General features: G+C 47.1%; 1 protein-coding gene across 5 annotated transcripts in view; it reads right to left on the reverse strand.

Annotated features, from left to right (window-relative positions):
• PEBP4 (phosphatidylethanolamine binding protein 4) overlaps positions 1-23,746 on the reverse strand; it is a 221,469-nt gene extending 197,723 nt beyond the window's left edge. The window contains exons 1-3 of one of the 5 annotated variants that reach the window (XM_038384592.2): positions 23,357-23,746; positions 4,123-4,268; positions 1,388-1,520 (exon numbers count right to left, since the gene is read on the reverse strand). In XM_038384592.2, the coding sequence (XP_038240520.1) occupies positions 1,388-1,520; positions 4,123-4,262 (273 nt within the window). In that variant the 5' untranslated portion in view covers positions 4,263-4,268; positions 23,357-23,746. Of the gene's footprint in view, positions 1-1,387; positions 1,521-4,122; positions 4,269-4,427; positions 4,501-8,304; positions 8,641-11,151; positions 11,292-23,194; positions 23,274-23,356 lie in introns of those variants that run through there. The other 4 variants (XM_043502982.1, XM_038384591.2, XM_038384593.2 and 1 more) reach the window with 4 other exon arrangements.
• Between the last annotated feature and the right edge of the window lie 359 nt (positions 23,747-24,105).

Consider the following 24,105-nt stretch of genomic DNA (forward strand, 5'->3'; position numbering starts at 1 on the left):
TAATAATCCAAGATGCCACTAGTAACACAGGCAAGAAAATGTCATTTAAAATCATGTTTGTAAAAAAAGCGCAGACCTGAGCTCTTAATAGAACTCACATGGTTGAAGTGCAGACAGTGAGGTTTTTCCACAAGCACTCCCCGTTATATTTCCACAATAACCAGAAAGTCCAACATTAAATTGCTTCAGCCATCCACAAAATAACTGGACAGAAAAAGCCAGCTGAGCAGTTATCTTCAAAAAAATCAATACAAGTGAAATCTGACCCGAAGAGCTCGGGAATTTGGAAACCAAGCAGCAGCAAGCCGAGCTGCAGTCAGTGTTTAGCGTCAGTCAATTAGTAAAAAGAAAAGGAGGACTTGTGGCACCTTAGAGACTAACAAATTTATTTGAGCATAAGCTTTCATGAGCTACAGCTCACTTCATCAGATGCATGCCACAAGTACTCCTTTTCTTTTTGCGAATACAGACTAACACGGCTGCTACTCTGAAACCATTGAATTAGTAGTTACAAAAAAGAAGCTATGGTTACATTTGATCTGACGTTTATGTCCAACAGCCCTGGAATTGCACTTTTATGAAGATGCCGGGGCCAAGTCCGCTGCTATATGTGCAGCGGTTGGTCCACCTCCGCTCCCAATGCGGCCAGTGGAGGCTTTTTCCACTGAAGACAATAGAAGCAGACAGACCAATGAGGATTTTTTTTTTTTGAAAGTCCCACCCAGAATCTGAATCTCCTATTTCACTCAATGCATCTCAGCTGCACTTGGATGCTCGACGGAAGCAAGAACTGGTTTTCTTCCACAACACAAGTAGCACCCGCAGAGCACCCGAGTTTAACGCTCTGTCTGGGCTCAACATCAACCACTTAGCTCCCTCCCTGGGAGCATATTTTATGCAGAGAACAGATTACTAGCTACAATCCCATCTGCTGAGGGGGTCAGTGAAAAGCTTCAGGTTCTAGGAGGTATGTGGCCGAGTATTTCACAACGAAATTAGGCTCCCCAGCGCAGAGACAGCTCTTGTCCTTTAAGAAAAACAGGACGATTTAATTCCTGTTCCCCGATTCCCAGAGGACACGGTCTCCTAATGATGCACTTCCTTGCAGTGTATTATTTAGACGCTACAGTCTGTAGACAGTGTGGAGTTCCAGGCAGGGGTACGGTCCTTGGGAAACAAGGCCGGAGCCTGAGCTGTGTGGAAGCCTGTCGGTGCCTATCTATAAGTGGTAGCTATTTTCACTAATAAATGCCTCCCATTTAAGGCAAACTGTGATTCAAGATCACGAGAGAGATTAATCCACAATCCAAATACCTAGACAAAAACCCACAGATTGTTTGATATGGCCCAGTTCAACTACACAGAAGGGACTTGATTGAGGCTTTACCTTGTCAGCCCGTGGATACACAATCGTTGGGCTGCGCCATTCCTTGCTGATCCGTTTCTGGTACTGATTGCACTTGGGGATGTATGTGCAGCCAACATCTCCCAGTTCTGGGTAGAAAACCTCCAAGTCCCCTCTGGAAAGGAATAAAAGGGGCAGAAGGAGAGAAACACTTGAGTGAGACTGTGGTGTGTAGGGCTGCTTTTGTGGGGAAGTGAATCAGCTCTTATCTTCTGAGGTCCTTAAACCAGGGCCATGACACTGAAAGGAAAGTGAACTCTCAGCCCCCTTGAGCCTTCCCTTAGGGGTTCATCTCTCAGAGCACAATGGAAGTGCTTTACTGAGCTGGGATCCGAGATGTAAAACCCAGCGCTTGGCCGTTTGTGATCTTCAAAGACCTTTTGGCACATCGTTAGCACCTATTGTACCTGCCCACCCAAACTGGGAAATTCCAGCCCACCTGTCCTTAGAAGCAGATCATTGAAGTGTCATAACATTGTGCTAGGTTTCAGAGTAGCAGCCCTGTTAGTCCTGTATTCGCAAAAGAAAAGGATTACTTGTGGCACCTTAGAGACTAACAATTTATTAGAGCATAAGCTTTCGTGAGCGGATGCATCCGATGAAGTGAGCTGTAGTTCACGAAAGCTTATGCTCTATAAATTTGTTAGTCTCTAAGGTGCCACAAGTACTCCTTTTCTTTTTGCGACATTGTGCTAGATTCCGTTGTGGTTTATTTCCTAAGGTGCACAAAAGCAAGAGATGCGATCCGAGTCCCCTTGGCTGCACATGCTTCCCTTCTCCTTTGCCCAGTGATTAAGGTTTTAGACTCGACTTGGGAGACCCCAATTCATTCACTGCTCTGCCACAAGCTTCCTGTGTGGACCTTGGCAAGTCACTTAGTCTCTCCGTGCCCAGTTCTTTTCCCATCTGTAAAATGGTGCTAAAAATGCACCATCATCAGAAGGCACTCTGATGCTATGGTTCCAAGGGCCACATAAATACCCAAGGCAGACTTTCGAATCATTTTTCCTTATCACGTCATGTAACACTACAGAGGAACTGCCCATTATCATGGGCCTACAACAAACTGCAGTGTATCAGAACTACAGGTCATGCCTTTATGCAGGCTGCAGATCAACAGAAAGGAGATGGGCATGGCTTAGGGCTGCTCTAAAGATTAGCTGGAGCTGACATGAACCTTGTAAGAGGAGCGGTTAAGTCCTCCAGCCAAGGGGAAGCTAAGTGAATCCACATATATGCACAAGACAGGAATGATTGTGCACATAGGGCAGGAGAGGTGGAGAGTTCAAAGCAGATGTTCATTGTTTGTGACATGTTGGAGGAAAATCAGAGATGGGATAAAATATACTAATAAGTAGCAAGGTTAAGTCTACACTGACTTTAATAATTTGGGAGCTTGGTTTAAGTTGCTTATTTTCAAAAGAGCATTTCAGTTCAGCTTGGAAAAATGGAGATGCTATTTTTTATGCAAAAGTCCTTGGTAATACCGTTAAAAGTTAAAAAGGAAAAAGAGAGACACAGGCACTGTCCCTTCTTGTCTACTACCAGCCTCCTAGCTGGGCTTCTGTGTCCAATACCCACACAAATCCTCATAGAGTTTGAGCACAGCCCTTCAGTACCAAAAATCACAGACTCTCCTACAACCTGAACGAAGGGGCACCATTGTTAGCTGGTACATTAGTGGCCTGTTATTCTCCAGTGGAGCAGCTGTTAGAAGGAGGCATAAGGTGCGTTACTTCCCCACAACCTTGATGCCTTCCCTTTGCTCCCAAGGCCTGAAAAGTAGGCTTCCTGCATTCTCCCCCTTTCAAGTTTCAGCTCAAGTCATCTCTTGGTATGCTCACTTTTGAACTTCCAAGGCTCTCTCGCCTGCCCCCGACTATTATTTTTTTAAAAAATAGCCTTTCCTCAAAACAAAAATCTCTGGGAGGAAGGGGGGGTGGGGGGGAGAGAACTCTTTAGAAAACAATGTGAAAAACCCCACAAGAAAAAAAACATGTTTGGGGGTGTTTTTTAAGCCTGCTCTAGCTATTATTTATCTATCTTCATCTTTGAGGCAGGGAAGCGTTTTGCGGGACAGAGGCTATACAAAATAAAAAAAAAGTTACAGTTTGACTGTATTGTACAGTCAAGGAATTATTCAAACATGACCAGTGTAGGATGCAAGGACCAACCTTGCATAAAATAACGCAAAGACTAGAAGTCCCAGTGGACTGTGCTTTATCTGGGTCAGAACTTAAGGTCAACATCTGAGCAGACAGACAAGGGATATTAGCTTTGCCCGCCCAGCAGTGAAAGCTCGAATTCGTTACGCTAGGAGGCTACAGACCAGATTTACGAAGGACCTGGATAACATTACGATCAACAGCATTTGTAGCTGCAGACCGAAAGAGAAGGGAAATGAGATTTCGTACTTCAGGGCAACCATTAGTTTACCACAGGGTCGGAAGGGTCACTGTCTTTCCCTTCCTTTGTGTGCAGGATTACACATGGAGACCCACTGCATGGGGATCTACCTTCTTTGATGTATGAGCTTAGTCTACAGCTGGACGCCAGAGGATACCTGGTGCAACGGCTTATCAGGTCAATCTGGTATGGCAAGTCCTACATTCCTGAGCTGTTGGGACCCGCAGGCTGCTCCTCCACAGGCCCCCCAGATACATGGTGTTTCAGGACACTGGCAAGTCCAAGAACAGCAACAAGTGGAAGCTGCTCACCTGCAGAACTTGTAGTCCTGTCCAGTCAGCTTCTCAAAGACGCAGGTGCCCATGTGTTCATCCCATGCGAAGGCCTCACTTCCCCAGGCAGCGATGCCAAACAGGCCTGCAACGAGCACCACAGCGGCCAGCAGCTTCATCCTGACCTGTCAGGGACCAAGGGACATCAAGTTAGAGCTTCCCACTGGCAAAGCAGCACCCCAGACCTTCTCAGCAAGGCCTCTCCTCCCACATGCAGGCTCCCTTTGGCACAGAGCGCAGTACAGTGGCTTCCTGAAGAGCTAGCCCTCCACCAGAGCACGCACCTCATCTCCCTTTCAGCTCTACTGCAGCAAGACTGTTTGCAGCTGCCTTGCTATTTCACTGGCAGCGTGAGCGTTTCCACTGCATCTTTTAGCCCTGCTCGTTATCTAGTCCTGGAGATAAGCTGCAGACAAATTAAAGCCATTCTTACAAATCACTTTTGCTTCTGCCAATTCCACATCATTTAAATCTCCGTTATGCCAGAGAGTAATTGCATTTACTAATGCCAGACAGCGCCAGGGAAAGCTTGGCGGGAGTCCTGTGATCTGCTGCTAGCCCTTAGGAAGACCTTGCTCTTCGGAGGGCCCCATTGCTACCTTGGGGAACAGGCAGCTGAGCAGACCTCAGAAAAAAAAATTAAATCAGCTACACTTCCGCTGTTGGCTTTGGGTACACAGGAGGGAGAGGATGGCGAGCGGCTTTCCCTTGCTGTACCTGATGCAAACTCAATTCAAAGTGTACCCGCTACTCCTCCATGTCATACTCCCCCTCTCTTCCCCCACGTCTTCTTGTCCTTTCTTCCAGCATCATGCAGCTATAGCAATGGATCTGCCAACATTTTCCTGAACACATTCATGGATGCAGCCTGCTACACTACCCTGAAGCTCTGGCACTGGCCTCTGCCAGAGACAGGATACTGGGCTAGATGGACCATTGGTCTGACCTAGAATGGCAGTTCTTGCCTTTTAAATTCCATATTTGAATAAAGACTGCAGCTCCAACCAACACACAGCTGGAGCAGATGGGGTTTTGGGCTGAACCCAGAAAACCCCAGAAAGAGCAGACTTAGTGTTCTGGTCTCCCTTCTGATCCACCATCCCATCTACTGGCCCATATTGTATTGGGAGTCAGGACACCTGGATTTGATTCCCCGAAGTACAAGCCTGGCTCCGTTTCCGCCTCGCCCACACCCCTCCTTTGTTTTATCCATTTAGACTGCAAGGTCGAGGGCAGGAATTCTCTCACTATGCACGTACAGTGCCTAGCACAGGCAGGCCTCCAGAGTATTGTTTGTACTACAGTAGTGCCTAGTCCCCATCCGTATGTACCACATCTTAGAGTTGACTGCTCAGAGAGTGCGCATCCTGAGGGACGAAGTCCTTGAGGAATTCCACCATGATTTCAACAATTTCCATCCCACCATCAACCTCAGCCTAGACCAGTCCACACAAGAGATCCACTTCCTGGACACTACGGTGCTAATAAGCGATGGTCACATAACCACCACCCTATATCGGAAACCTACTGACCGCTATTCCTACCTACATGCCCCCAGCTTTCATCCAGATCATACCACTCGATCCATTGTCTACAGCCAAGCTCTACGATACAACCGCATTTGCTCCAACCCCTCAGACAGAGACAAACACCTACAAGATCTCTATCATGCATTCCTACAACTACAATACCCACCTGCTGAAGTGAAGAAACAGATTGACAGAGCCAGAAGAGTACCCAGAAGTCACCTACTCCAGGACAGGCCCAACAAAGAAAACAACAGAACGCCACTAGCCATCACCTTCAGCCCCCAACTAAAACCTCTCCAACGCATCATCGAGGATCTACAACCTATCCTGAAGGACGACCCATCACTCTCACACAACTTGGGAGACAGGCCAGTCCTTGCTTACAGACAGCCCCCCAACCTGAAGCAAATATTCACCAGCAACCACACACACCACACAACAGAACCACTAACCCAGGAACCTATCCTTGCAACAAAGCCCGTTGCCAACTCTGTCCACATATCTATTCAGGGGACACCATCATAGGGCCTAATCACATCAGCCACACTATCAGAGGCTCGTTCACCTGCGCATCTACCAATGTGATATATGCCATCATGTGCCAGCAATGCCCCTCTGCCATGTACATTGGTCAAACCGGACAGTCTCTACGTAAAAGAATGAATGGACACAAATCAGACGTCAAGAATTCTAACATTCAAAAACCAGTTGGAGAACACTTCAATCTCTCTGGTCACTCGATTACAGACCTAAGAGTGGCTATCCTTCAACAAAAAAAGCTTCAAAAACAGACTCCAACGAGAGACTGCTGAATTGGAATTAATTTGCAAACTGGATACAATTAACTTAGGCTTGAATAGAGACTGGGAATAGATGAGTCATTACACAAAGTAAAACTATTTCCCCATGTTATTTCTCCCCCCCACCCCACTGTTCCTCAGATATTCTTGTTAACTGCTGGAAATAGCCTACCTTGCTTGTCACCATGAAAGGTTTTCCTCCTTCCCCCCACCGCTGGTGATGGCTTATCTTAAGCGATCACTCTCCTTACAGTAAAAAGAAAAGGAGTACATGTGGCACCTTAGAGACTAACAAATTTATTAGAGCATAAGCTTTCGTGAGCTACAGCTCACTTCATCGGATGCATTGCAATGCATCCGATGAAGTGAACTGTAGCTCACGAAAGCTTATGCTCTAATAAATTTGTTAGTCTCTAAGGTGCCACATGTACTCCTTTTCTTTTTGCGAATACAGACTAACATGGCTACTACTCTGAACCCTGTTGGCTAGTCAGTGATCAAAGCAGACATCCTTACTCTGCGGTACTAGCCAGGGTTAAACCAAGGTTTCTCTCTTCCGAGTAGCGATGCGAGTTCCCTGCTGCTTTTTGCAACACAACGAAGCACAGCTTCGCAGTGTGGGGGAAGAGGAGGGAGGTTTGCATGAAACACGGCCTCATTTCACCCAAGAAGTTCAAATGAGTGCACTTAACTACGGAGAACAATTTCCGTGGACAACGCAGCTAGCCAGCTCCTACCGTCCTGAGCTCATCACTGAGTGAGAAGGGGCTTTGGAGCCTCAGCAAGGAGCACAGTATAGAGACCTAGGAATCAAACAGGAATTCGTTCTGCATATTTTTAAATCAAGGTTGGAGGTTCCCCTCCCTTCCCCCGGCCCAAGATCTCTGCTCTAGGTCAAGGAAGTCCTCTGACCTGTGCTAGGCAAGTCGGATTAGATGACCACACGCTGCTTTTTCGGCTTTATAAGCTATGAAGCCAGGAAGGCGTTACACCTGGGGCTCCCATTCTAGACAATCACACACTAATTCACTTCAAGCGGTTCCGCCATAGCCTCTCCAGTTACTAGGCAGAGCCTGTCCCCCACCAGAGGGGTTGTGACACCTTTAAGCCTTCAGTGGAGCCGTATCGTTATTCAAAATTTTTCAATCAAGAAGGGGTCAGAGTGCTTATTCCAGGAGAACTATGGATTTTTATGTGGTAGGACGCTTTGGGTATATTTACGCTGCGATAAAAAAACCCCACAGCACCGGTCTCAGAGCTGGGGCCAGCTGACTCGGGCTGGGGCTATAAAATGGTAGTGTAAGTGTTGGGGCTTGGGCTGGAGCCTGGGGGGGCGGGGGGGAGGTCTCAAAGCCCAGGCTCAGGCCTGAGCATCTACGCTGCAAATCTATAGCCCCCCCATCTCAAGTCAGCCGACGCAGGTCAACCTGGGTCTTCTATTGCAACGTGGATGCACCCGTACAGGCCCCACCAGAGAACAGGGCTCCATTGTGCTAGGTGTTGTACATACAGGCAGTAAGAGAGAGTCCCCGCCCAAGAGCCTGCAATGGATACAACAGCCAAGCAGATGACTGGCAACCGAGGACTGAGATTAAATGACTTGCCCAAGGCCAAGCAGGAGTTGGATACAAGTCCCACTTAAGCATGAGTCTATCTTTCCTGTTGGCCTTCCTTACACATCTTTCCCCTTCGCTGGAGCACCTAACTGGGTTTCTGCTTCTCTTGGTTATTCCTGAAGAATTAGGGAGCAAACAGGGAGAGGAGATTGCCCTTCCAAAGCCCCCTCCCCCAAAGCAGGTCATAGCCCGCCCCCCCAAATCTCTGCAGTTTACCTGGAGCAGAAGAATCAGGCCAGGCTGGAGCAGGGAACTGATTTGCCTCAAGCAGGCGGATAAACACGGCAGTGGGCTGGACTTTGTAACCCTCAGTCATTCCTCATGCCTGGCCAGACTGACAGTTAGCAGGTGCCAGGGAGGGAAAGTGAGAGGAGCAGGGAAGCAGGAGCTGAAGCCGAATGGGTTTTGCAACGGTCAGTCATCTCAGACTTGACAGTTAGAGGCAGGTTCCGATCCTGGCTCCCTGTTCTCTCGTGTGTGGGGTAGGGGGAGGGCATGGAGTATTCAATGAGGGTTAGTGGATATGCTTCCTCCTGGGAAGATCTCGACATTAGAGGGAGTTGTCTTCTATCTCCAGCTGAGGAAGCAGGGAGGGTACATTTTAGGTTGCTATGGAGATGGTTTCTTCAGTATGAGAGCGGAGGGCGAGACTGGAAACCGGGGATGGGAGAGAGAAAATATATGTGAGGAGAGGCAAATAGCCAAGAGGAAAAGGGCAGCTGCTAACTCCTAAGTGAGAGACCAGTCATTTTGTAGGTAGTGTCCCCCAGTTCAATATGCACCTCGTATTTTACACGCTACCCCTTCTATAGGGCTTTTCACAAGAGGATCCAATAGTGCTTTACAAATACTTACCTACCTCCTGGGTGGGAGCATGGAGAAAGGGGTTGTGTTCCGAGAAACTGAAACATGGAGAGGTTAAGATACTGATCCAAGGCAGTGTAACAGCAGGAATAGAACCCAGGAATCTCAACGCCCTGTCCCACAGCTCTGAGACACGCCACTCTCCACAAATCCTGGATTGCAGTTCCTTTGTTCCAGTCGCTAGACCAGTGGTTCTCAAACTTTTGTACTGGTGACCCCTTTCACATAGCAAGCCTCCAAGCACAACCCCCACTTATAAATAAATTAAAAAACAAAAACACGAACACCATTATAAACGCTGAAGGCAAAGCAGGGTTTGGGGTGGAGGCTGACAGCTCATGACCCCTCATGTAATAACCTCCTGACCATCTGAGGGGTCCCAACCCCCAGTTTGAGAACCTTTGTGCTAGACAATCCCAAATCCCCATTTATATAAATCCTAAACTCGCCCAGGATTGAGCAAACCCTATTCTCATCTCAGTAGGTTGTGAGAAGGCTTTTGGCATACGTTCCAAGACTGGCAAACTCTGGGGCCTTAATTTCAGAGGGTGCAAGTCTACAAAGAACCAGAATAGTCAATCTCTGCATTACTACATCCCCTAGTGACTGCCTCCAAGTTAAGTTGGAAGGATCCAGCCTTGAGACATTTATTTGTAGGGTGCACCATGCAATAAAGACAGCTGGCTAATTGATTCTGGTGGTGTCATTCCCAGCTGACAGTGTTTTTGCTTATATGTATTACAACACATGAGCCATCGTAACATAGTAGTTAAAGGCATGCAGAGAGAGCACGAGCAAGTGAGAATGCCATGTTCACCAACAGAAGAGGAACCAGGAATGTAATGGGAGCCATCCAAATAAATCTCACAGCATTCCCACATTCAGGGATGGGCAAGCCCTATAATTAGAGCCCTGATCCTGCAAACACCGATTCAGGAGAGTAATTATTTTCCCACGGAAGTCAAGATGCCTGCTTGCATGACCAACAACTGCGGAGCCAGGCTTTACATTCTCATCCCTACTGTAATCCAGGAGTTAATCTCAAGAGCTCCTTGTTACCCAGTATAACCGGTGGAATGACTAATGTTGTCAGCGGTAGCTGCATGTGCTGATCAAGGGAAATTCTAGCCCCACAGCACGAAGTGCATGACTTTGCACTGTTTGCTACGTGGCTGTGAGCCACCAAATCTGTTACTTGAGGCGAGCAAGATAGCTGGCAGTGTACATTTCGCCTTTCCCCCTGTGGAGAGAAGCACACAGTTCCATTCGCCGTTTTGACAGATCTCTCCCTTTGAGAGATGGAGAAACCTAATCAAGGCAACCCACAATGCTGCCAATACCCACTTGAGATATGTCCAGGGGACACTCAAGTGGGCTTGAGAACTTGGATTGTGCATGCTCTTGCAAGGAACACTTGGTCATCCAGTTCCGTGCTCTGCCTTCTACAGGCCCAGCCTTCCATCCGTCTTGCCGACATCTTCTCCAATTCACTTCAGAATGTCGGCAGCGGTGACACCTTGAACTTCCCTAAGTTTGCCCCACTTGCTCAATGGCTTAGAACCCGGTTCCTGGTAGATTCAATCCCTTTATTGTAACTGGTCACGAAGGAGTTTTTAGCAGCCTCCTAAGCATCTACTGTAACATTTACTGCAGCGTCTACTCACATTGGGATCCACCCCACAGCACCCAGTCTGGGTCAGCCAGCACCAGGAGCTTGGACAGCAGCACTTGGTCTACACCCGGGGGGTTTTGCACAGTGGTAACCCATAGCATAGACATGCTGTACCAGTGTAAAGAGGGGCTTGCATTGGGCAACTCCTGGTGTCAGTCACTTTTACACCACAGCAGTGCATCTACACTAGGATTTACATGAGTGCAGACACATTCCACTCCCACCCCTCACTGCCATTGTGTCAAGGCTTACACAGTATGTATCCATACTTCCCATGCATTACAAGCAGTCACTGCACTCCTGGAGTCATTTCAGTAAAGGGCAGGGACATGAATTAAGTCTCGGATCCCCTTTAAGAAAGGCATCATCCTTTACAAGGTTACACACACTCCAATCAAAAGCAGAATCCAGGAGTCCTAATCTGCCCTGCTCTCACCACTAGACGCGACTTCCTCATGTCCTTTCTGATAGCTAATCCACTCGCTGCTTTTCACCCCCAAAGATACCCCCTGCATCACAATAAATACCTGTTGGTGCTGCTCACATTGGGCCCTTTGCTTGCTTGCTTTTGATACAGTGACGTGGCATCTGTTGGGCTCCCACCTCCCCGTGTGGCCTATTGTTTACTATATCAAGTGCATTCGCCGGGCGTGGCTTTGAGCTGGAGCGAGGCTCTGGGCACCATTCTGCAGCAAGACACGACAGGCTTGGAAAGAGGCACGCTCAGGGGGAGGTGCTTACCAGAGAGGAAGAGAGCAGGACACGGACACACACAGTCAACCACTTCCATCACAGATAGTTATGAAACACAACATGAGCAAAGGGATAGGAGGAAGGACAAGGGGCAAACAGAGCTCCCTTAGTAACCATGTAGGCAGACTGAGCAGTTGGGAACAGGCCTTTTTGCTGTATCCTTTGTAAGATGAACCTGGGTGTTATCTCTAGAAGTACTCTGCAAATAGTTTTTTTAAATGATCTTAGGACTCTCGCAGAGGGCACAGCTGTAATGATAGCAAGAATGCCATGCCCACCACTGCTGAGTGGAGCCTGCTACAGGCATCAAGTCCCATTGCAAAGCTCAATACAGCAGCTTCTATGCTAATTTGCAAAGTCAAATGACCATCAGCCAGCGCTACTCACCTCCCTGGAAGCTTCAAGCCAATAGACAGTTTGCTTTCTACAACCATGCCTGGTAAAGGGAGACTCAGAATGCACAGACAATATTGGCTGCCAATGAAGCAAAAACAACAGTACTTCGGCCTGTCTACGGCATCTTTCTTTACACTGGCCTCTGAGCCAGTGAGGAAGTAACGCAAGAACTGCGAAAACAGTTGATTTTTGGTTCACTGGCCAAACAAACCCAAAGTCACCCAAAAGACAACAATCCAATCTGAAACAAAAACCACACAAAGATCAGCTCTCAGCAAAATAGGGCCAATTAGGATTTCCCCCCTCATTGAAAACAAAAACCAAAAACACCGGTTTTTCAGAAACCTGGAAGTTATGTGGCAAGCTGATGGCTCATTTGTGCCATTAGTGAAACTCTCAACCTTTTTTGTTTACTAAAACCCCAGTTTCTCAGTAAGTGGAAAAAAAAAAAAAAGCGCCATAACTGCTCAGATAGTGTTTTCAGTAATCATCCTGGTGAGGGTTCTCCCCCCACCCCCGCCCAAAGTAAAAGCGTTGAAGCCGTATGTCACTTAGGCAAAAATGTTCCAGTGAAGCAGCATAACACTTGCACCAGGAAGGCTTGGGTTTCGTTGTGAGGGGTTTGGGGGGGGGGGGGGGGGAAGAAGAGAATGAACGAACATGAACACACACTAACTGGGTGGCGAGTGCACTAGCCTATGATATGGCAAACCCAGATTCAAGTCTCCGATTTGGAGTGATCTGGATGGGGGGGGGGAGGGGGAAGCCATCCTTTGCTCTAAATCAGGCACAGTGGGGATTCACCCAGCTATATAGAGTGACACACACCAGTTTTGATCCCAGCAAACAACTTTTTTATTTATTTAATTACACATTTTGACTGACTGCAGTAGACAGCCACCAACTTTTTGGAGAAGGCAAGTTTTCTTCCCTCTTTCTCAAAAACACTATGCATGTCATTGATATTACATAAATAATAGACCCCATTTTACAGATACATAAAGAATGATTAAGAGAACTGTTCAGCATCACTCAACAAGATGGGAATATGTCTGAGGGCAGGATGCAGCACTATGCTTTAATCCAGTGATGTGCTGGAGGAGACTCTTGTTTAGCTTAATGCTAGAATCTTGAGGGAAGGTTGAATAGTTCACATGCTTTCAGTCACCCCTTTCTGGAGAGTGTCAAATCAATCACCTCCACCCAATATGATGCACCCATTTACTTCTGAAGAGTACATATTTTGCCTTTTAGATGTGCCATGTGTCAGACCTCTTCCACTCCACCTGATCCTCCACCCAGTCACACTGGAATGAGAAAGTAGGAATCATGCCAAGAGAGTTACCTTGGTGCAATAAGAGAGGAGTTGAAGAGTAAGGCTCCTTTCCGCTCCTCCCATCAGATCACAAAGAGTTGTCTGATCATGACACTCCATATGCTTCCCAAGAACAAAAAGCAAACTTTGCAGCCAGTGGCACTTCCTGGTGGTTTGTTTGCTTGGAAGACGCATCAGCACGAGGAGATCTCTAGCCCATGAGTCAGGAACCCAGTGCATTGGCTAGTGTTTTTCCTTTTGGTTTTCTTGGTGCTTCAATAAATAAGAGAAGATAATTATCTTCCCATAAGGCTTTGAAGGCACAATTAAAGTAGTGTCAGGTCCTATGCCAGCTCCTCCTGACATCCCTCTGCCAGTTTTTTGTTCTCCAGAAGTCTTTGCACACCGGAGAAGGGTAAATTGACTAATCCCACAGAGTAAAAAGTGAAACTAACTATACTGTCAACTACAAAAGTACACAGACAACAAGAAAAATATTCTCTCTTGCTTGGAATCTCTGCCAGCTACAAGTAACACTCAGGGTGACTAACACGTGGTAAGACATTTTGATACAGAAGTGCAGTTTTCAGTCGATTGTGAGCCTGTAATTTGAATTCAAAGAATCCAGAACAGGTGCTGCAGCAACAAATCGGGTCATTGGCCTATCCAGGCCAGTAATAGATTTCCATGGTACCTGATGCTTTAGAAAGAACCCCCACAGAACACACCAGACCAGTTGTGCATTAGAGGGAAAGGAGATTCCATCCATGCCAGCTTACATCCTGGATGGCACAGTGGCTAGGGTGCTAGCTGGGGACTTTGCGGGCAAATGGGCTCAATTCCACTGCAGAAAAATGCAGTCTTGCCAAAAATCAAAATATTTCCCAGGAACACGTCCTTTTTGTTAAGGATCAAAACAAATCACTTGGATTCCTGTTCTGATCCTGTTGAAACATTTGACTCTACATTATCTTGACTTCAGTATTACTAGTTTTAATGGGCCAATATAAAATAGAATATTGATTTTTACCATTAAATATTTCTTTCCAAATCAAAATTTTTCAGAACTTCTATTCTAATTCAGAACAAAAGCAAGATTCAAAATATTGGATCTCCCCAGGGGAGAGAGATTTTTGTTTTCCAATCAGCTCTAGTTTAAGATTAATTTCCAATCAGCACTATTTAAAATCCAGACACAATATGTGCCTCCCTGACCTCCCCAGGCAGTGATTTTCCATGCTGTGCGAAGTTATTTCACGAAGTCTAAATTTACCTGCAGTAAATTTTACGCAGCGACCTCTAGTCTCATAAGATGCAAGCTGTTAATTGCCTGCAGAGAGAAAGGATGTCAGAGCAACTAAACATCTCTGGCCTCAAAGACACAGGAACCCAGAGCACTGGCTAGATGCTTTTCTTTTCAGTTTATTTGGTCATTCAATAAAGATAAATTTTTTATCTCCTCATAAGACTTTTTGGGGGATTTATGTTCTTTTACCGATGCAGAGCAAAGAAAGGTGTCTAGTTTCTTACGCCATCATTTAAAAACCTCTCCTACTGTTTAATATAACATGGCAAATTTAAAAAAAAAAAAAAACTTGGCAGTGAGACATACAACCAAGGACGTATTTAGGGGCAGGTGACTACCTGGGGTGCCAGGCTTGGGGGGGTACTGGGCTCGGGGAGGAGAAAGTGTTTTTGTTGTTAGCGACAAAAGGGAAGATGGAATGTTTAAACTAACATGTTTCAGGTATTCCGTGCATGGATTCATTTTCCACTAACCTCCTAGAATATTCTACACCTTTGTAGAATCTCGTGGAATGTTCCCAACTTTGAGAATGACGTTTTCCTCAAACCTCCTAGAATGTTGTCTGCCATGCTCTCACAGGCACAAGGGGCAGGGCATCGCCAGTCAGTCTCATAGGACGGGGATAAATCATGAATGCAAACCGTGCACCCAAATTATGAAATGGGCTACAAATGCAATCAAAAATAAGGTATTTGAATGTTTAACAATTGGAGGGAGGTGCCAAAGACACTCCTTGCCTGGGGTGCCATTTGCTCTTGGTCTGGCTCTGCACACTGTGACTGCAAAATTGCAACTAAACAGCACTGCTGTGTAGGATAAAACCCATTGTTTCATGTTCTCTGTGTGCGTATATATAAATCTGCCCACTGTATTTTCCACCGAATGCATCCGACGAAGTGATCTGTAGCTCACGAAAGCTTATGCTCAAATTTGTTAGTCTCCAAGGTGCCACAAGTCCTCCTATTCTTTTCTTTGATCCCTTAGTAAGGCTGTTTTGTCCAAGCACAGCAGCAGGAGACCTGGGCTCTGTTCTGGGCTCTAACACCAGCTTGCTGTTTGATTTAGGAAACTGCAGTACAGAGCAGACGTGCTGATAATTCCCCTCTCCTTCAGATGACTGACAATCGTCTTGATCTTCACATGGAAGGAGAGAGAGAGAGCAGTACAGGTTCAGTAATAGAACCTACCTAGTCCGAGATCAGAAGATCCAGTGAAGAACTTAAAGTTACAGGGAACTTTGCACAGCAATACAGCCTCAAATCAATTCTGGCGGTACCGATACTCCTGTGTTTGAGCAATGCAGGAAAGCAGCAGTTTCCTGGTCTTCCTGCAATTCTCAGCACAGCAAAGTTTGGATTTAGAGCATTGTTTTGCTTTTGTTTTCGTTTTTTTAAAAACAACCCAGTGCATCCAGTATCAGCCTCTACTTTTGTCTGCTAGAGCTGAACTTGCAAAGACAGGGGCCTTGGCAAGGGAGTTTTCTAATCTGCCCCAATCAAAGCCCAGGTCTTGCCATTTTTAGGTCATCTGCGAGAAGCAGTCCTTTGAGCTGGCTTGTCCATGGCAGCGGGTAGAGGCGTTGCTTGCCTATTCCCCTTGGAAATTTCTCTCCTGGTTAGCAAAGCCCTGGCAATAGGCTATTTGGGATAGCAGGGGTTGATCTCTTCACGAGGCGCTCAGGTACTAGATTGTCATCGCTAACAAAATTTGAGCAATAGTGATCTTGGTCCAATAACAGACCACTTTGAATGTGTTGGGGGGAAACATCCAAATATTGTTATCCTCTCCTGTTTCCAGTAGATCACTAGCTGTAGAAGAGGCCAGAGCATCTGATCCAACATCTTCTCTACCGGTTTCCTACCCTGCCGCATCGTACACTTTTGGCTCATGTGCTGAATAGAGCTTTACAGAACTATGGTAACGGCTTAAGGCAGAGTTCAATGGGTCTTATCAAGGGGAAGAATTTGCAGCACACAGGGTATGGGCACTGCTCCCATAAATAGAGAAGTTGGGAATTTCCAGACAAGACCTTTTTCCTTGGAAAATCCTTGAAATCAAAACTGCAGGAGTGGGTCAGTTCTGACAAACCTCCCAATTTTCAGAGTTTCAAAATTGTTCAAACATCCTACTTTGTCATTTTTGAAAACAAAGATTTTTTGGTTCAAGATGACTTTCAAATTTTAGTGAATTTATGCTAAAAAGAGGTAAATTAAGAGCTCGAACATCTTTGTTTTGAGTTCAACCTGACCTGCTCTGAATTTTTCACAAATTTAGTGAATCAATGCAAGTTTGACTTTTCAGGCTGGTTTTGTATGGGAAAAAGTTTCAGATACTCAAAAGTCATTACAGGATGGCAAACAAAAACAGTTTTCCACCCACCTCTACTCATAATTTAAGTCGACTGGACAGGTATGTAACTAAGGACCCACACATTGTTCAATCTTCTTGTTGTCATTGTTTTCATCCCAGTAGGTAATGAAGAATGCAGGACTGGATAAATGGACTCTGGAGACATTACTAAGTGTTTGGTTCTCTACCCATCAACCACTCTCTGGTATCTAAGAGTCATAATAGATTTTTACTGCAAGATAAAAACCATCTACTACAAGACATAGCACCAGGCTCATTTGAGATTAATATTTGCTAAATGAGTTCCTTGAAGAATGATAGTAGGACCTTGCATTTTCGACAGAGTGTTTTGCCCCACGCCCCATTAATTAGGGCTCTTTACTCCTTTAATGGTCGAGGAAAATATGCATTAAAGCGCACTTCTGGTTATTGAATGGAAAAGTTACAGTCTTTATGAAAATCTCATTCAAGAGATCAGCAACATCATTTTAAAGCAACATACAGCGGCAGCTTCGAAAACTCAAGGGAACATGAAGTGGGATGAATCTGAATGTGCACAGAGAGGGAGCTAACCGTAATTAGCAGGAGCCTATATCTGGGCATCTGCAGCATTTATCAGATAGTTAGGAAAACGACACAGGAGAGGTCTGGCAAACAAGCCGTTTCTATAATCACTGTTTTGAGCAACATCCGTGATGTTTCAGGCATGGCACAAGGTACACCCCATCAGCCACTGGGCCAAAGCGCTCTCACATGTAAGAAAAACACAACATGTTACGCAGATGGCAGCAGATTCAATGTATTAGCAGGCAACCAGTGTTGAGAGTAGCTGAAATGATTTCTACCTGCCAGAGTTCAGGCTTCTGGATTTTGTCTGCTCCGTTTGCCAACAGGGAGCTACGGTCAGTCACGCTGGAATAAGTGCCAACTATACATCATGGACCGGATCAGAGGTACAGAGGTCTGGGCTGTAATGAGACGATCAACCACTTCCGTGGCCCCACAAACTCGTGGGACCTCCTTGTCAATCTCCTCCTAGCACTATCCAAGCTGGCCATCTACAAGACCAGAGAGGGGAGGTTGGCTGCCAGGGTTTCCTGCAACTGCAAGGCCTATTTCCGATCCTCCGTCCGCTCATGCATCCTGGCAGAGTGCCTTTTGGTGGCGTCCGCTGACTTCCTTGACATCTTCTAGGAGCAGTGGGCGCTGGGGTTCTTGGCTCCGTGTCCCCATTAGGTTCCCTTTGTTTAGCCCCGTGACCTCACTCCTGTCCCTATTATATCTTTAGTTGTCCCACGTACTTAATTGAGATCCCAGACCTTGTGGATACTCCCCTTAGGCTGCGGGAGGTCCTTTAGCAGTGGGCAGGCTTCCACCCACTCACTTCCTGGATCCCAACAGGACGAGCAACCACTTCTCAAAGTTTTGTTTGAAACAGGTATTTGGAACTATTATAGCTATGTTATGGTTAGATCACATGCTTCTATCAGTCTGTCTCTAATCCCCCCTTCCCACCCCCAATTTATCAAGGGACAGGGAACCAGCAAAGGGAACCAGCATGGAACCTCCATGGAACCAGCAAAGGGACAGATGGCTCCGTTTGTTTTTGCCCAGGAGGAGCATCCTATATTAGAAAGCATATCCCAAGATCCTGCCTGTTTTTCTGAAGACTTCCTGGACTCAGGTGCCTTTGGCATTTAACCCTTGGAATGCCAAGGAGGAGAAAATGCTTTTAAACATTGTGCGCTATTGGAGGAGAGCGGGGAAGGGGATTAGCAATGGTCAGCATCCATGTTCCCAGACTAAAATGGGGAGATCTCTATACTTCAAATGAGCCATTCAAGTTTCAAGGGAAGAAAAAGCCACCACCAACGCTCATCTGGAAGGAAGCTAGGGGGAAAAAAAAAAAAAAAAAAAAAAAAAATCAGGTCCCATTAATAAAGTCAGAAGTTCAGCACTTGGCAGGCAGAGGACAGAGAGACAAACCTCTCTGGAAAATGAACAACAGCCAATTTTACGTCATTAGCCATGCTGAGAGAGGCACCAGCCATTTTCATCGCGGGTTCCCAGAGTGAAGTCCTCAGGCCCATTACAACCCAAGAAGGCCTGAAATGCAGCCCGTTGCCACTCTCTCCCTGTAATCGTCAGGTGATGGAGCTGATCTCCCAGTGGTTTTTTGCTGGTATACTTTACAAGGAAGAAGCCGCAGCGATATCTGTTTGTAACCCACACACCTTCTGGGTGCGGTGTTGTCCCCTCTAGTGGCCCCGAGACCACTTAGAGAGAGAGCGAAATGAGTCTGCTCTACAGTCTTAGCTAAGAAAAGCTCACTCATGCACTAAGCTTCAAAGGTCCCATCCTGCCCGCCAATGACCGGGGTCTGTCGGCTTTACAAGCGGGGGCTCATCTGGGAAGTCTCTGAAGCTCGGGACGCACTTCCTCAGCTAGGGGAAGTATGTAACCCACACACACACCTTCTGGGTGTACTGTTCTGTCCCATCTAGTGGCACTGAGACCAGTGATAGAGCGAGAGATAAAATGAGTCTTCTCTACAGCCTTAGCTAACAGGCAGTTGGCTTTTAACTCATGCGGTAGAGGCTCATGTGTTAAGCTCCAGAGGCTTCCGGTTCGATCCCGCCCACTAACAACCAGGGTCTGTGGGTGTTACATATTCACCTAGCAAACAAGGTGGGAGTACAAGCAGACATCACGGCTAGTTTATTTCTACTAATGCTCAGTTAAGTCTAGTGGTCAGTGCAATGGGGAGGGGCTGCCGCTTACTATGCATTTATACAGCACCCAGCGCAATGGGGTCGAGGTCAGTGTTATGCAGGTCAGATTAGACAATCACAATAGTTCTTTTTTCCTTAAAAAATAAATACCCCAACTATGAAATCTTTCCTCGAGGCTCTGTTGAAATGCAGACAGATGGGAAATCTGTAATCTAGGATTCGGTTTCCTGCTCTGCCACTTTCCGAAGCCATAAATTCAGATGATAAACTCTGCAGGGAAGTGACTAGTGTTCTGCACTATGCTAGGGATGGCACAAAAGGGCACCAGCGCATGGCTGGTCCCTAGGCACTACCATAACAGACATGAATAATCTCAGTTCCAAGGTACCACGTCTGTACAACGAAGATAGCGATACTTAACCGCCTTTGAAAGATGCCTTGAGATCCTAGGGTGAAAGCAGAGAGCAAAGTACCACAACAGATCTGGCGCTACCCACGAGCTTCATGATTGTCCCTCTACTACACCAAGGGAGCAGATCCCCCCTGCTCCAAACAGCACAAGCCTCTGTCATTTAAAAGGAGAATTTCCCTCATCTGTTAGCACTACAGGGCCTTTGACAAACAAGCAGTTCTGACTCGATCCAGCAGGGGGCAGTGATTCACAACACCAGTCAATTCAATACACTAAATACATAGGCGAGTTAGGGCCTCGGGCTTCTGGCAAGGTGCCATAGAGGCCTCCATTGTAGCAGTATACCTCCACCTATTTGCTAGTCTAGTCCCTTAAAATGGCCTTGTCTGCACAAGGCCTTTTTGGGATCTCTCTCGCTGTGCAGCCTTTCTGCAGGCAGCGCTGGCATTAACAGGGCTCAGGTGGCTTCTGGCATTTTTCACCGTGATACAAGAGCAGAAGGATCACTGGCCCTCCGCTCTAGGGCTCTCACTGTCGCAGTCTTTCCCCAAGAGCGTCTAGCGCAGATCCAGCCACGGAGCCAACAATCCATCTAAAGTGACACACTGTAAACAATCCAGCTTCTTCCCCTGCCCCAAGTATTACAGCCTATTGCCAAAGTACTGCACGCTCAGCAGCAGGGCTGTCCGCCCGCTCCTCCCCGCACTCACTCCAGCCCACGTAATCATTGCCCCATTCACGAACTCCGCTCCCAGGAGTCACACCTGGCACTTACATGCCGGATGGCCCGTTCGGGGAGGGTCACATGACTGCTGTGGTATGCATGCCAAGTTCTCTTGAGAGACAAGAAAGGTGAGGTAATATCTTTTATTGGACCAACGTCTGTTCTCTCGAGCTAAGCGAGGAGAGGTGACCTTGGAATCTTGAATTGCCTGGAGTTAATAGCACTGAAACACAGCATGTCAGAGCCACCGATTCGGTCACCGGCATTACATAAAGACACCTGACAATACCCACCCTGCTGCAGCCACATGCACATTGTGACACAGCTCTTTCTGGGAGAAGGTCTTCTGTTCCGGGAATAGGGTTCTCGTTTGACCTGTATTATGCATGTACATTTTGCCGTCACAAGGCAGATGCACAGAACACAAGGCTGTGTATGAGAGCCTTGGTTTTCGGAGCCAGGCAGCAGCTCTGAAGCTTGGCACGTGGCGGCACGATCCCAGCAGGGAGAAAAGAAACTACCGAGCCCCTTTGACCCACCAGGGCATCACTCAAACACACACCACTCAGGACCATGCTAGGGTGTACAGCCCCTAGCACGATGGAGCCACTCCATCTTGATTATGGCCTCTAGGCTCTAGTGTAATACAAATATTCATTACTAATAAGCATTTACATCCAATCTCTCCCCAAGCAAAGCCGGATTCCATTCACTTGGTGGGAAGGCCCCGGGGCCAGTTCTTCACAAGCTGTTTCCCTTGCCACACATTACATAAGGTAGATGATGGCCACGTTCTCAGGTCTGACTCAGAGACACGAAGCTCAGCTTAAGTCACATTCAGGCTGCTGCCCAGAGGCACCTGTGCCACAGCTTGTGTCCTAGACCGTGGGAAGGAAAGATGGGACATTTCCCGTCACACCGAGGTGTAACTCATTGACACAAACACAGCTTCAGGGAGCGTGAAGCACTTCCACATCACCTCCACATTCAGCCCCAGAGACTCCAAAGCCAGGCTACCCAAGGCTGCTGGCCTGCACACAGATAAAGATGCTCCAAGGCAAGCCACTGAGCAGTGTCCAAAGGGCAGGATGCTTACAGCCCCAGAAACCAGGCACCCCCTGCCACAGACAGCTGCATGCACCATTCTTCATGGACACTTCCCACCCCAAGGAGCACAGATCTGACTCTGCCGTGTTCACTGTTAACCTTTTTATCCTCTTTGACAGCCGTCAACATCCCTTTGGGAACCCAGACACAGGGGATGCTCAAGACCAAGCAAAGGGGCTTCCTACCCTCCCTGTGACTAGCTCAGGGCTTGCCTACACCATTGGTTGCACTGGTTTAAAGTTAAAGACCTTTGGAAAAGAAAAAGCCCAAACTGGTGCCAACCTCTTGTGTAAACACACTTAATCCAGATTAACCCTTGCCTCAGTAAATTACCAAATTATGTTAAACCCAAGGATTAAATCAGTTTAGGTGTGTCTGCATTAGGGACTTGTATGGATTTAAGTAGATCATCTTAATTCCACAGTGCAACTTTTCTAGTTTGGCCCAGACATTAGAACTCTAATTCTGGACTGGCACTCAGATGCTCTACATAGCCGGATGTCACAGTGCCTTAGGACTAGTTTCTAGGTTACCATAGTATGCATGCTCTCCCTAGCATGTTCTGTTCCTTTGTGAACCCACAAGCAGTGCAAGCACTCAGGAGCTGGGGTGGGGGCAAAAGAAGACATGGAAGAGGTTTGTACAACAGAGCAAGGGGGCAGGAGCAGGAAACCGGGATACACAGAAGACACCACCATTGCGCCCATGGCAAGCCTGTTTCTCCACAGGATTTGGAACAGGGGGTGCATGGAGAGGGATGTTCTCCCTGCATCTCGCTTACCAGTTAGACATCCCTCCTACAGTGGCTTTCAATGCCATCAAGAAACAGACATGAATACAATCCCTGGGGCTCGCAGCTGAATAGAACAGGAAGATTTCAACCGTATTTCTCTTCTCTGAGGCCTTGTTATCCACAGGTCAGGAACAGCATGTGGAAATTAATCTCCCCCGGCACATGCTACCTACCCCTCTGCTAGAGAGTAGCAACCCCACCCTGGACAGTTGAGAGTTCAGTCCCCACAGCTGATTGAGCTCCTACCCTCTCTGTCAAGACTGCACATGAGGAGACTACTGAACAGTGGTGACAGACGGCTTTCCTCTAGGGGAGATTTTGGGAGCTTGTGCCTTTAAGGGCTGAGCTCACCAGATAGAGAGTCTGGGCAGAATACTCTGAACCTCTTGTTATGCACAGCCCATTGGAACGGACACCTGATAAAGTTTTGGGGGTTTTTTTGCAAAGGTGTTTAAGTTTAGTTTAAGCACTTAAGTAACACTGAACACCATGCTAGGAATTGGGCTGAGAACCACCAAGCCGGTTCACAGACAGGCCAAAGAGAGACAGTAAGGCACCAGCTTCTGATCACAACTGACCTGGTTAACAGGCCATTTGACACAGAGCCTGAGCCCCACAAAGTTTAATTGGGCACCTTATCCCTTTTAAATATAGTTCCCCCCTGCCCCAAGGTAGAAACCCACCATGGGCTTTGCTCTGCATTTGCACCCAGCTCCCCAACACACACACACATCACCACAGGAGCTCACACCCAGGCCTGGGAATAGCCAGCTGATATGCTACCAGGGCCTCCATAGCAGAATCCCATAGGACCTTGCCTCTTATTGGCAGAGCATGCTACTCACCTTCCACAAGTTCTTTTTGCAGCTGCAGGAGGGCAAAGGGGAGCCTCCTGGGCCTTTTTATCCTTATGGCAACTCTTGGACCACCACAGCATCAGTACCTGCAGTGAGGAGAGCTGAGCTTCTCCTACTGGGATCAAGCAATTAGACTAGAACAGTCCATACAGAAAGAACAGCAAGTCCCCTAGAATCCAACAGCCCGGTGTCTTTGGGGTCTCACGGACTAAACAGCCCAGTCCATATAAACACTGAGAAGTCCTTTAATCTGGAAAGTTAAAGTAAGAGACAGAAGGCTTCCCTAAGACAGGCACACAACAATAACTTCTCCCTCTCACAAAGTGCTAGGATAATTACCCCATTCATTACACCTGGCCCAGGCCAGCTACCTGCACTTATTGCTTGAAGCTGTGGGCCTCCCCGCTTCTGAGGGAGGCATTGTTAACCCTCTCCCTGCTGGCCCCTGGAAGCATCTTTAACCCTCTCCCTGCTTGCCCACTGTTGCACCTTGTCAGAGCTGTAAAGGAGCGTGTGTGTTCCAGGGCTAGTGAACCCCTTCCTTCTCTGCATAAGGGAGAAGGATGGGACAGAGAGCCTTGGATGCTCATAGAATAGTATCATATGATATAATTAATCAGTGCTCTGCACCTGCCTAGGAACGCCTTTGTCTTTATTTGTGTCATAAGAATACAGCAATGTACAGAAATGTCACCCCGCACCTCAAAGCACTTTGCAAATATTATTAAATTAAGACT

The sequence above is a fragment of the Dermochelys coriacea genome, chromosome 26, assembly GCF_009764565.3.
Source record: "Dermochelys coriacea isolate rDerCor1 chromosome 26, rDerCor1.pri.v4, whole genome shotgun sequence".
NCBI lineage: Eukaryota > Metazoa > Chordata > Testudines > Dermochelyidae > Dermochelys > Dermochelys coriacea.